Source organism: Canis aureus, chromosome 29 (assembly GCF_053574225.1).
Source record: "Canis aureus isolate CA01 chromosome 29, VMU_Caureus_v.1.0, whole genome shotgun sequence".
NCBI classification, from domain to species: domain Eukaryota; kingdom Metazoa; phylum Chordata; class Mammalia; order Carnivora; family Canidae; genus Canis; species Canis aureus.
Genome location: NC_135639.1, coordinates 25894308 through 25907870, shown reverse-complemented (window position 1 = coordinate 25907870; position 13563 = coordinate 25894308). Strand labels below are relative to the sequence as shown.

The 13563-nt window shown below is 38.0% G+C and overlaps 1 protein-coding gene across 5 annotated transcripts in view; it reads left to right on the top strand.

The window, feature by feature from the left end:
* The window catches only part of CNNM2 (cyclin and CBS domain divalent metal cation transport mediator 2), a 154170-nt gene that overhangs the window by 70265 nt on the left and 70342 nt on the right, over window positions 1-13563 (top strand). The window contains exon 2 of one of the 5 annotated variants that reach the window (XM_077877796.1): window positions 12269-13392. The exons of the other annotated variants lie outside the window; for them this stretch is intronic. Within the exon in view, the coding sequence (XP_077733922.1) occupies window positions 12269-12468 (200 nt within the window). The 3' untranslated portion in view covers window positions 12469-13392. Of the gene's footprint in view, window positions 1-12268; window positions 13393-13563 lie in introns of those variants that run through there. 5 annotated transcript variants of the gene reach the window in all.

Genomic DNA, 13563 nt, shown 5'->3' with positions numbered 1-13563 from the left:
ATTTTTCAATTTTATTAGTTCTGGGACTGTTCAAGTTGTGTATTTCATCTTAGATGAGTTTTGATAGTTTGGAGTTTTTAAAGAATTGGTCCATCTAAGTTGTTGAATTTGTGGAGTTGTTTGTAGTATTCTCTTACGCTTTTAATATCTTAGTATCCTTTTAAGATTCTTTAATGAAATCCTTTTTCATTCTTGATATTATAATTTGTGTTAGATCTTTTTTTCCTCATATTGCTGAAGATTTATCTTTTTTTTTTAAGATTTTATTTATCTATTCATGAGAGACAGAGAGAGAGAGAGAGAGGCAGAGACACAGGCAGAAGGAGAAGCAGGCTCCATGCAGGGAGCCCGACGTGGGACTGGATCCCAGGACTCCAGGATCACGCCCTGGGCCGAAGGCAGGGACTAAACCGCTGAGCCACCCAGGGATCCCAGATTTATCAATTTCATTGACCTTTTCAAAGAGCCAAAGTTTGGTTTCATTGATTTTTTTTTCTTTATTGTTTTTCTGTTTTCAGTAGTTAGAACAGTAGTGCTGCCTTTTTATTTCCTCTCCTTCTTGTACTCCAAAGTTGTGACATTTTTCTTTTTACCTTTTATTACTTTAACTTGTGTATAGGTTGAATCTAAACGTTGGATAGGAGGTGCCTGGCTTGCTCAGTCTGTGGAGCATGAGACTCTTGATCTCAGGGTTGAGTTCAAGCCCCATTTTGGTTGTAGAGATCACTTAAAAATAATATCTTAAATTCACATTATGGCTATATAAATATTGTTTACTTAATCCTAGTATTATATGTATTACATATCCTTTCTTATATACCTGCTGCCACTGCTGCTTCTCCTTCTCCTCTTTCCCTCTCCCTCCTCCTCTTCCTCCTCCTCCTCCTCTTCTTCTTCTTCTTCTTCTTCTTCTTCTTCTCCTTCTCCTTCTCCTTCTCCTTCTCCTTCTCCTTCTCCTTCTCCTTCTCCTTCTCCTTCTCCTTCTTCTTCTTCTTCTTCTTCTTCTTCTTCTTCTTCTTCTTCTTCTTCTATTTATTTGATAGAATGAGAGCACAAAAAAGGGGAGTGGCAGGGAGAGGAAAAGGGAGAAGCAGGCTTCCCACAGAGCAGGGAGCCCTATTTGGGGGCTCAATCCTATTTGGGGCTCAATCCCAGGACCCTAGGATCATCCCTTGAGCCAAAGGCAGAAGCTTAATGGACTGAGCCACCCAGGTGCCCTCCCCCCCCCCCAGCTTTTTTCCTAATTGCTTTTCTTTGAGGTCTTTGCCTTTTATTATCCTCAATTATTTTCGGACTCCCTGTTACATAATCTGTTGAGTTCTATTTTCCCTCCCCTCCCTGAAATCTTGCTGGAGCCCATTTTTGCCTCAAACTGGACTGAGTACTATAGACCTTTTTCATAGCTATTGTCCTGTGAATTCCTGTGATTGTTTTCCCATGTTAGGTTGTTTTCTAAATCCCGTGCCCTCTCCTTTCTTGCCATATTCGCAGATTTTGAATGGAACATATACTTCAGGACCATTGTATGGAAGGATGTGAAGAAAATACACTTTCTGGGTCCTTTTATTCAGACTGCACATGTGATGGCTGTTGGGTTAGGCATGGAATTCCAGGATGAAAAGAATTTTATGAGAGTTTTAAAGGATTGGTTTATTGTCTGCTAGCATCTAGTCTTACTGATGAGGAGACCAGTCTTACCTTAATTCTTGATCCATTGTAGGTGACTGTTTTTTGTTTTGTTTTTAGTATTTCGGAAGATTGCTTACAGTGATATGTCTTGACATAGAGCTTTTAAAATTCATTGTATTGGTCACAAGTGGGCCATTTTAGTTTGAAGACCAGTGTTCTTTTCAAATATTATTTTGATAGTATTCTCTTTTTTGTTTTCTTTCAGCTGAGGCCAACCTTCAATTCATCCTAGCCCAGTTATCAGATACTTAAATGAAGTCTCCAGACTCTAGGCCCTAGCTGTTTGAGTCATCACTAGCCTTCTGAGGGCTCTGAGCAGGAGCCCTAAACTTGAGGGTACAGAGCAAGCCATCCCTACAATGCCCTGTTGGAAATTCATAGAATCTGTGGGCATTATGAGATGAAGGTTGGCCTCAGCTGAGACTGTTGACCAAAACACCTGCACGTGGCCTTTGTGTAACTTGACTCTTACAGTGCAGTGGCTGCATTTTGAGAGAGAGAATCTGAACAGGGAGACTTTGGAGATGGAGTGGCCAGAGTTGAAGCATCGCAAAAGAGCACAGTGAGACAGCTAGCATTCTTCTGACCTAGTCTTAGAAATTCTATCATTTCTGTTGGTTCTTAGTGAATTAGTAGGGTCAGCCCAGACCCAAGAGGAAAGGAATTAGACTCCGTATCACTCCATTACAAAGGAGATAAACAGGACAGTGCTGAACTTCTCTTGTAACCACGTGAAAAGTAATACTTGTTGCAGTATTGAAACATTTAAATTTGGATGATACTTCTAGGTGAGTCCTTATATCTGCAAAGTATTTTCTAGTTCTAGAGCCCATTCATGAAAACAACCAGTAGTAAAATATAAACAAACTTAGATGATCAAATGTTCATTTAGGACCAACAATAAAGGGTTTGAAGGCTAGATATGGGGAAGGGTGAGAATGTAATTTTGAGCGTGTAGTGAGAAGTTGTGGGGAAGTGGGTTTGAGGGCTGCAGGGAGCAGTAGGTCCCTGCATAGGTCAGAGGGAGCAGAGCATGCTCACAAGCCCTACAAAGAAACCTTTGCTCCTGCCCTGGAGAACTGCTCTTTCATTTAAGGAACATTACACCACGTTCCCTCAGCCTGTTTTTACCAAGGCAACTCTAAGTTACTTAATGTCAGTGATGATCGTGCTATAGATTTCGGGTTCTGTTGTCTTTCTTTGATGCCTAATGTTTCTTCAAGATCAAAGATGAGTGAAAGTCTTGTCACCTGAGTGAAAACCTCACTGAGCATTTGGAAATGTAGAATTACTGGCAAATAATTGTCTTCAGAGTAAGGAAGATGAATGTATTCATGATAGTGAACATATTTAGTTTGACTACATACAACTAATTCATTGATATTTTCTATATCCTCAAATAGAGATTCTTTTATATTTGACTTTAAATTACCATTTAAAAAAAAGATTTTACTGGTTTATTTGAGAGAGAGAGCAAGCATGAGTGGGAGGGAGAAGCAGACTCTCTGCTGAGCAGGGAGCCCCACTCGAGGCTCAATCCCAAGACCTCGAGATTGAGATCCATGACCTGAGCCGAAGGCAGATGCTAGGCAGACTGAGCCACCCAGATGTCCCTGAAATACCATTTGAAAAAATATAGGGGGATCCCTGGGTGGCGCAGCGGTTTGGCGCCTGCCTTTGGCCCAGGGCGCGATCCTGGAGACCCGGGATCGAATCCCACATCAGGCTCCCGGTGCATGGAGCCTGCTTCTCCCTCTGCCTGTGTCTCTGCCCCTCTCTCTCTCTCTGTGACTATCATAAATAAATAAATAAATAAATAAATAAATAAATAAATAAATAAATAAATAAATAAAAGAAAAAATATAGTATGGGTACTCTGAAATATGAAAAGCACTCTGGGGGGTGGGAGGGAACACTGGGGCTCCTGAATATCCTGCATGAACATTACCATAATGTGCTTAAAGGCATTCTTCAGTTTTGTTAATTTCTTGCCAAGGTTTTAGGTATAAGCCAAAGGGATAAAGAGGAGAAGGTATGCTCTTAAAATTTCAACTTCCTTTGCTTTTTTCCGCCATAATAAGTACTAAAAATGCTTTGTTAACATTTCTTGGGTTACTGGGATAGTCTGCAAAAGTTTATTGACTCCATATTACTGCTGAGTCTATATATTTTAACTATCCTATTTTACAACTCTAATAAATAGATTTTTATGAAATCTATGACTTCTGTCGGGGAAATTTCTAACTTAGAAACCTTTTTTTTAGTACTCTAGCCTGCTTATAACCTAGATATTGAGTATACATTTATTTTAAATACTGATGATTAATTTAAAAATAATAGGAATATAGGGATCCCTGGGTGGCGCAGCGGTTTGGCGCCTGCCTTTGGCCCAGGGCGCGATCCTGGAGACCCGGGATCGATTCCCACGTTGGGCTCCCGGTGCATGGAGCCTGCTTCTCCCTCTGCCTGTGCCTCTGCCTCTCTCCCTCTCTCTCACTGTGTGCCTATCATAAATAAAAAAAATAAAAAATAAATAAAAATAATAGGAATATAGATGTGAAATACAGGTTTTAGATTTAATTAATATTCAGAATCTATCTAAAAACGTAAATTTTAAATGCCATAGACCAGCTATATTTAGGTTAAGTCTGTTTGTAAATATTTGTAAAGTAGAATTTCTATGAGAAGGCAGTTCAGGAGAAACCCAAATAGTAAAGATGAAAGGTACCATTGTGTGGTCCTGTTTTATAGTATATGTGTTGCCTAAGTGAGCACCCATTGTGTGGTCCCATATGAAGTTTCTCCACACTTAGAGTTAGGGCAGCCCCGGTGGCGCAGCAGTTTAGTGCCGCCTGCAGCCCGGGGTGTGATCCTGGAGACCCTGGATTGAGTACCACATCGGGCTTCCTGCGTGGAGCCTGCTTCTCCCTCTGCCTGTGTCTCTGCCTCTCTCTCTCTCTGAATAAATAAATAAATAAATAAATAAATAAATAAATAAATCTTTAAAAAAAAAAAGTAAAATCAATGTAATGTATTTTTCAATATATATATTCAATATATTTCAATGTAATATATATTTTATCCAGAGGTAAAGCTACAATATGAAGCAAGAAGGATACATCTATTTTTTTTTCTTGGTACCCCCATTAGATTTCTAAACATGACTTTATAGTTATTTCCTCTCCCTTTAAGAACAACTGAGTAGGGGGCACCTGGGTGGCTCAGTGGTGGTTGAGCATCTGCCTTTGGCTTAGGTCCTGATCCTGGGGTCCTGGGATCGCGTTCCACATCAAGCTCCCCACAGGGAGCCTGCTTCTCCCTCTGCCTATGTCTCTGCCTCTCTCTCTGTTTCTCATGAATAAATAAACTCTTAAAACAAAAACTGAGTGTATCATAATGTGTAGCAGCCTAAAGAATAAAACATGGAAAGAATAATGTCTAGTATGAAAATATTACCTCTAGACATCATGAGGGATAGAATAAATATCTCCTTGAGAATAAAAATTGTTTAATATGACTTCTATAGACAGGACACATAGCATGCTTATAGTCCTATGTCTGCATTCAAAGTCTTCCCTCCCCCACCCCCATTGATGGATATTTGACTTAGAGTTTATATAATCTTTTATGCTTTTTTTAATTGGTTGAGGAATGACAGACAAATATACTTGGTGTATCAGAAGTGTGCAACATGATGATGTGGTAGACCTATTTACTGTGAAATTATTACCAAGAGAGGGTAATTAACACATCCATTACCTCACATAGTTAACTTATTTTTTACTGTATGTTGCTTAAGATCTACTCAGCAACTTTCAAGTTTAAAATACCATATTATTAACAGTGTAGTCTCTGTGCTCTACACCTGTAAGTTGAAGCTACATTATATTGTAACCTCTTAAGTGGCTCTTAGACAAACATTTTCACAGGCACTTGTACCCAGCTTTTGGGTTAGTCCCTTATTTATACCAAAGCCATGCTTGTGGCTTTCTTCCTAATGTAAATGTGCTTCCTGCAATGGGGTAGAAGCTCAGTGAATGCATACTACTTACATTAGGGGGATAGTTTTACCTGCATCTAGAGCAAGGAAGCCCCTCTGGGTTTTATTTATTGTGGTGGCAAAGATAATTAGAATGGCCTGGCGAACCACATCAATATGCATAATTGACAAGTTACTTAATACTTTAAAAGATAAGTACTTTCCACCCTTTTCTTTGGCTATCAAATGTAACTCCATGTAAGTATTATACTATATTATTCTCTGGCTCTCGTTTTGTTATAAAAAATATGTACATTCTGTTACACAGAAAATGACCTGTATCCCTCATGTATATATACAAGTGTATATTTATTTGTTCACTCAAAATGAGTGAACAAATTTGAGCAACTTGAAAACACTTGCTTGTCTCTAGGCAGAATAGTCTTTAACACCTCAGTGTGATTATAACAGAATGAATAATATATAACCCTTAAAAAGGGTTAAAGGTAGGCACTGGGATTGAAGAGGAAGAAGTAAAACTTTATTTGCAAGATGATACGCTCTTGTACGTTGAAAATCCTAAAGAGTTTACTGTAAAACTATTAGAATAAATGAGTTCAGCGGGATGACATGGAGCGTACAGAGCAATATACTAAAGCCACTTGTATTTCCATTACATTGGCAGAGAAAAATGTGATAATGAAATTTAGAAAACTGTATAATTTACAATACAACAAAATACTCAGGAGTAAATTTAACAAAAGAATTGTAAAACCAGGAGCACCTGGGTGGCACAGTCGGTTAAGTGTCTGCCTTCGGCTCAGATCATGATCCCAGGGTTCTGGGATCGAGCTCCATGTCGGGCTCACAGCTCTCCAGGGAGCCTGCTTCTCCCTCTCCCCCATTTGTGCTGGTGTGCTCTCCGTGCTCTCTCCCAATCTCTCTCTCAAATAAATAAAATCTTAAAAAAAAAAAAAAAGAATTGTAAAACTTGTATTTTGCCAACTCCAAAAAAAAATTATTGAATGGGGATCCCTGGGTGGCTCAGTAGTTGAGCGTCTGTCTGCCTTTGGCTCAGGGTGTGATCTTGGGATCTGGGATTGAGTGTGGCATTGGGCTTCCTGAAGGGAGCCTTCTTCTCCCTCTGCCTGTGTCTCTCCCTCTATGTATGTGTGTGTCTCTCATGAATAAATAAATCTAAATAAATAAATAAATAAATATCTTTAAAAATTATTGAATGTCCAGTATAGGCAAATCCATAGAGACATAAACCAGATTAGCATTTGCCTAAGGGTGGGGGTAAGGGGCTGGGAGATGCAGAGACCGCTGATTGGCATAGGGTTTCTTTTTGAGGTGATGAAGTTCTGGGATTAGATCATGGTGATAGATAACTCTGAATATACTAAAAGCCATTGAATTACATACTTTAAATGGGTTAAGTGTATGGTATGTGAATTAGGTTAACTCAGTTTAAAAAGGGGGAGGAATAAGGTCATCAAAAATACTGACATGAAAGACATATCTGTAGTTTAATGACCTAAAAGGAATTTTTATTTCCTGTTATATTTTCTTCCCAAACCTGAACAAAGCTCAACTTGAGGCATTGCAAGTTTGCATTTTCTCTAAGCTAGGTGGGCTCACTCGTTGAAAACTGGAAAACATTATGGTAGTTAACAGAATAAATTTTGTTTTAATTTGCCCCATATGTAGGTGCTATAAGTTAGCTTTTAGGAAAAAAAAGTTTATATTCAGTTATACTTGTGTGGTTCCCCAGTGTCCTTTAAAGTTTCTCTGAAACCCTTGGGAGGTTACCACTAGGCGTAATCTGTCCATTTTCCTCCACAAAAATTTGTAAAATAATTTAATAGATTAGTGTCCTTAGTGGTAGAAAATGAGAAACTCAGAAGAATAAAAGAAAATAAGCATTATAAATCTTCTCTCTCAGAGAGAACTATTTTTAGGATTTTGGTGTATTTCATTCTAATACAGATTTATTGAAACACAAATATATAATCCATCCATTTAGCCTTCTGGTGCTTGTTTATTGGAGTATAGTGTATACAGAAAAATATACAAGATGCAAGTATACAGTATGATGGGTTTTCCCATCCACGTGAAACTGCCCGTTGGGAAATAAGAGCATTATTCCCTCCTTGTTACTATGTCCTCTACAGGTAGTAACCACCACCCTGACTTTAATACTGATAGTTTCTTCTCTTTGTTGTACTTGATGTAAATTAAAACATAAAAGACCTATTCTTTTGGGCTACTGCTTTTATATGGCATTATATTTTTAAGTTGTAGAATGTTCCTTCTCCTTGCTGAATGCTACTCCATTTTGTGGTCATAGGATTTTCTCTTGTTCAGCATTTGGGTAGTTTTCTGTTTGGGGCCATCATTAATAGTCTTAGTATGAATATATTGTATAGACAATACCGGTAGACCTTTGTATGCATTTCTGCTAAGTGTATACTAGGGAGTAAAATTGTTGGATTCCAGGGCAATGCTTCTCTGACTATAGAGTGCATATCAATCACCTGGGGTCTTGTTAAAATGTAGATTCTACTTCAGTAGATCTGGGATGGGCTGAGAGTCTGCATTTCTAACAAGCTCCACGGGGTGCCAGTTGTACTGTTTCTGGATCACACTTTGAGCAGCAAGGTCCTAGGAGATATTTTCATTGTTTCAGTAAATCTGCACAGTTCTCAAAATGGTTGAGTTTACATTCTCTCCCGCAACATATGAGATTCCTTTATGAATGTGTGAGTCTGTTTCTGGACTTTGTGTTCTAGGAAGTTGGTCAGTATTTCTATTTGTACCAGTGCCACACTCTTAATTACTTTAGTTCTGTATAAGACTTGATAGCTGCTAATATAAGTCCCGAAACTTTGTATTTCAAGATTGTCTTGGCCTTCCTTAGACCTTTGCATTTTAATCTAAATTTTATAATTAGTATCTGTTTCCCCACATACAAAAAAATCTGCTGGAGTTTTTATTGTGATTTTATTGAATTTATAACTCAACTTGAAGAACTGATGATCTTTACAATGTCCGAATCTCTAAACATGGCATATCAGTAGCCCTCCATTATTGATGTTGTCTTGAATTTCAATAAATTTGTGGAGGTTTTATTTTCTCTGTAGAGATTTTATTTTGCTGACTTATTCTCAAGAGTTTCATTTGTTAAATCTATTGTAAATGGTTTTGTTTTTTAGTTTTCTATTCAACAATTGTTAGTGGCTAATAAAAATATAGAAGTATAATTTTTTTTTTTTTTTTGTATATTGACCTTTAATCCAGCAAATTGGTGAATTCATTTGGTAGTTCTTATTTTTGGTACATAAATCCTTGTTGTGAACACAGTCATGTCCTATGCGAATGATGACTGTTTTCTTTTTTTTCCAAACCTTATACTCTGTCATTTCTTGCCTAAATGTACTGCTTAGGATCTCCAGTATAAAGTGGATTAAAGTTATAGTGGGTATCCTTGTCATCTTTCACATTTCACAGAGAAGACTTTTATTCCACCTTGAAGTATGATGTATGTTTTAGATTTTGTGTAGATATCTTTATCAGATTAAGAGATTCCTTCTTATTGTAAATTTGATTTTTTTTTTTTAAGATTTTATGTATTTTGAGGGCAGGGGCAGGGGGCAGGGCAGAGGAAGAGGGAGGGAGAATCTCAAGTAGACTCCTTGCTGAATGAGGATCCCAGTGTGGACTGGAGCTCATGATCCTGAGATCATGACCTGAGCCCAAATCAAGGGTTGGATGCTTAACTGACTGAGCCACCCAGGAGCTCCTGGTTTTGTTTTTATCATGGGTAGATGTTGAATACCATAAAATGTGATCTCTACTGTTGTGTGATTGTATGTGACTTTTCTCCTTTATTCTGTTACTATGATGAATTACACTGATCTTTTTGTTGTTGTTAAACTAACCTTTTATCCTTGGAATTGGGGGTATATTATCCCTTTTATATAAATCTTTGAATTGGTTGGCTGATATTTTGCTAATGAGAGAGATGAGTATGTTATTCCTTGTTTTAACTTGTCCAATTTTATACTGGCCTCATAAAATGGGAAGGAGATAGTCCTTTTTTTTTTTTTTTTCTGTCTCTGGAGTAGTTCATGTAAGATAGCTCCTATTGTGTAAATGTTTAGAAGTTTACTGGTGAAGCAGTTGGGCCTAGAGTTTCTTTGCAGATGACTTTTAGTAATGGGTTTAATGTATTTCATAGCTATAGGGCTATACTATTTTTTAAAATTGTTTTATTATTTTTTTAGAGAGGGGCTAGGAAGGGGAGAGAGAGTCTTTTTAAAGATTTATTTATTTTCGAGAGCTAGAGAGTGGTGTGAGTATGGGGGAAGGGCAGAGGGAAAGGGAGAGAAGCAGATTCCCTGCTGATGGCAGAGCCCCATGCTGGGCTCCATCTCAAGACCCTGAGATCATGACCTGAGCCAAAATCAAGAGACGGAGGCTTAAGAAACTGAGCCACCCAGGTGCTGCTAGAGAGAATCTTAAGCAGGCTCCATGGCCAGTTTGGGGCCCAGTGTGAGACTCACAACCTTGAGATCATGATCTGAGGTGAAATCAAGAGTTGGATGCTTAACCAACTGAGCCACTCAGGTACCTCAATATCATTTTATTTTTAAGTAAGCTCTCTGCCAAGTATGGGATTTGAACTCAAGATCCTGAGATTGAGTTGCATGCTCTACCAACTAAGCCAGCCAGATTCCCCAGGACTACATTATTTCTTAGTTTTGATGTTTTACTAGGAATTTATCTGTTATATTTAAACTTACAAATGAATATACTTTTGAAATTTTGTTGAAATGTGTGCTTGAAAATTGTTCAGGGGGCACCTGGGTGGCTTAGTGGTTGAGCATCTGCCTTTGGCTCAGGTCATGATCCTGGGGTCCTGGGATTGAATCCTACATTGGGTTCCCCACAGGGAGTCTGCTTCTCCCTCTGCCTAGGTCTCTGCCTATCTCTATTTCTCTCATGAATAAACAAAATCTTTTAAAAATTATTCAAAACAGGTTCTTATGTATCTTTTTAATATCTGCAAGACCTATATTTGAGATTCCTTTTCTTTCCTAGTATTCATTGGTAGTGTTTCTCTCCAGCCCCCCCCCTCCCCCCCACGTTGGTTTCATCTTGCCCAAGCACTTAACCAATTACATGGTCTTTCCAGTTTGGATTCTATTGAACCCTTCTATTGCATGTTGTATTCTATTTCTTTTTTTGCTCTCAACTACTTGTTTCTTTGGGTTTAATTTGCTGTTCTTTTCTTAATTTCTTGAGATGGATACTTTAACTGATCTTTCAGCCACTTGTCTTAGGGCTATATATTTGCCATTAAAACACCGCTTTAGCTGCATTTTACAGGGTTTGTGTGTGTGTGTGTGTGTGTGTGTGTGTGTGTGTGTGTCTTTTTAAAAATCTTCTTTGTGGTTTCCTTTATAGTTAATTCAGAACTGTATTTGGAATTTTTTAGTTATCTTTTTGTTATTGCTTTGTCGACTCATGCCACTGTGATTAGAGAAAATACTACTCAGATTTTAGCCCTTTGAAATTTATTGAAACTTGTTATTTGGCATATTAGCTTTTTCTTTTAAATAGGTGTTTTTATGGGGTGCCTAGATGGTTCAGTCAGCCAAGCGTCTGACTCTTGGTTTTGGCTTGGGTCATGATCTCAGGGTTGTGAGATGGAGTCCTGCATGGGGCTCTGCCATCAGCAGGGAGTCTGCTTCTCTCCCTCTGACCCTCTACCCACCAGCACTGCTCTCTCTTCTCAAAAATAAATCTTTAAAAAGACTCTCTCTCCCCCTCTCCCCCTCCTTACCCCCCCATAAAAAACAAAAAATCTCCCCCTGCTCTTGCATTTTCTCTTGAAAAAATAGATATTTATCATTTTGATTCTTGAGGCCTTAAGCTCTGATGAACCAATGATTCCTCAATGATAGGGATAAGAGTGGTGGGGGCATTTCTTGCTTGTGATCCATGGCTGATATGGTATGCATAGTAACTGTTTTGTGTTTTTTCTTTCTCATTCCTTTTTAAGGGATTACCCTTCTAGATATGTCCATACATCTGAATATAATGTAATTTCTCTTAAATAACAATCACGTTATTGCCCTATTTCTCTGAGATTGCTCCTAAATGCTGGTTATTAGTTTTGTGCATTCCAGATATTTTTGGTTACATAAGTACAATCCCTAGGCAGATGCTAGTTTTTACTATTTTCCATGTTTCATTCTAGAGAAAAACCTTATTTCTCTTAGCTTCATATTAATGGAATGGGCCTCACCATCAATGAGGACCAGCTGTATAATTCGTGAGACCCAGGGCAAAATAAAGGTATCTGGGATACCTTGCTGAGAAATGAACAGTTTTAAGACTGTAACAGAAGAGCACTGAACAGAGCATGGGGGCCCCATGCAGCAAAATAGGTCCTATGCTCATGAAGTCAGTTCTGCTGGTCACGTCACCATTGAATACACATTAGCTGTAAATTAGAACTATTAGAAGTTATTTTTTTTTAAGATTTATTTATTTATTTATTTATTTATTTATTTATTTATTTATTTATTTTAGAGACAGAGAGAGAGAATGAGAGAGAGAGCGTGAGCACGGTAGAGACACAGGCAGAGGGAGAGGCAGGCTCCATGCAGGGAGCCCAACGTGGGACTCGATCCCCGGTCTCCAGGATCATGCTCTGGACTGAAGGCAGCGCTAAACCACTGAGCCACCCGGGCTGCCCAAGAAGTTTTTTTAAAGATTTTTTATTTATTTGAGAGAGAGTGAGAGAGAGGGAGAACACAAGAGGGAGGAGGGTCAGAGGGGGAAGCTGGCCCCCCACCCAAGCAGGGAGCCCAACATGGCCTGGAACTCCAGGATCATGACCTGAGCCGTAGGCAGATGCTTAACCAACTAAGCCACTCAGGCACCCTAAATGAGAAATGCTTAAAGAAATTTGTACTTTATATCTTGTACTTCTGTAAGTGTGGGCTCTGAAATGCATATTCCCAAGCATTTGAAAAATCTGGTTTTTCAGATTTCCACTTCTAATAGTTTATAACATTAGCTAAACGCCAGTCAGTTTAGACAACCTGATATACTCAAGTATAGGAACATTCTGAAAGTTCTTAAAAATCCAACAAACTTATAAAAATTAATATTTTTTTTATTTTGAAGACAAGTTTCATGTTGCTTTATGACCTCTGAGTAGACTTTTAAAAATTGGGATTGAACAAGAAAAGTGTATTGCTCAGTAACTAGATTTTTAGGGACAACATTTAAAGAAAAAATAGCCTGAGGGGAAAATAGACATATTAAGTTAAAAAAACAAACAAACACCATGGTCTCATTAGGGGTGTGTGTATATGTGCTTTAATTAATCAACTTTGAAATTTAGAGAAGTATATGATTCACTTAGCTTTCTATAGTGACTGATTTGGGGCATTAATAATCATGTTACACCTTAGGTCATAAATATAACTGGTTTATGTTAAGCAGAGTTGAATGGTTTTTCTATGTAAACTGTCAATAAATAGCATCATTTTGTGAATATGTAGGTATATCCAAATACTTAAAATTCTGTGGTTTGTTTCCAGAATAGAGGAATTACTCAGATGTACATATATGTAATGAATAATTTTGCTATGTTACACTTGATGAGAACCAGACCTTTTAATAAAACTTAACTTTGGGAAAAAGAAGTATGAAAGTTTACGGATGATTATTTTTCTGATCAATTTTCAAAACTAGTTTTTAAAAGTAATCCACATATCATACAGGTAAATCTTTCTGTAAGATTGGCCTTAACAAAGTACCTTTCAGCCAGAAAGTTCCATTTATAAGAATTTATCTTTAAAGATGAAATGGGAGCA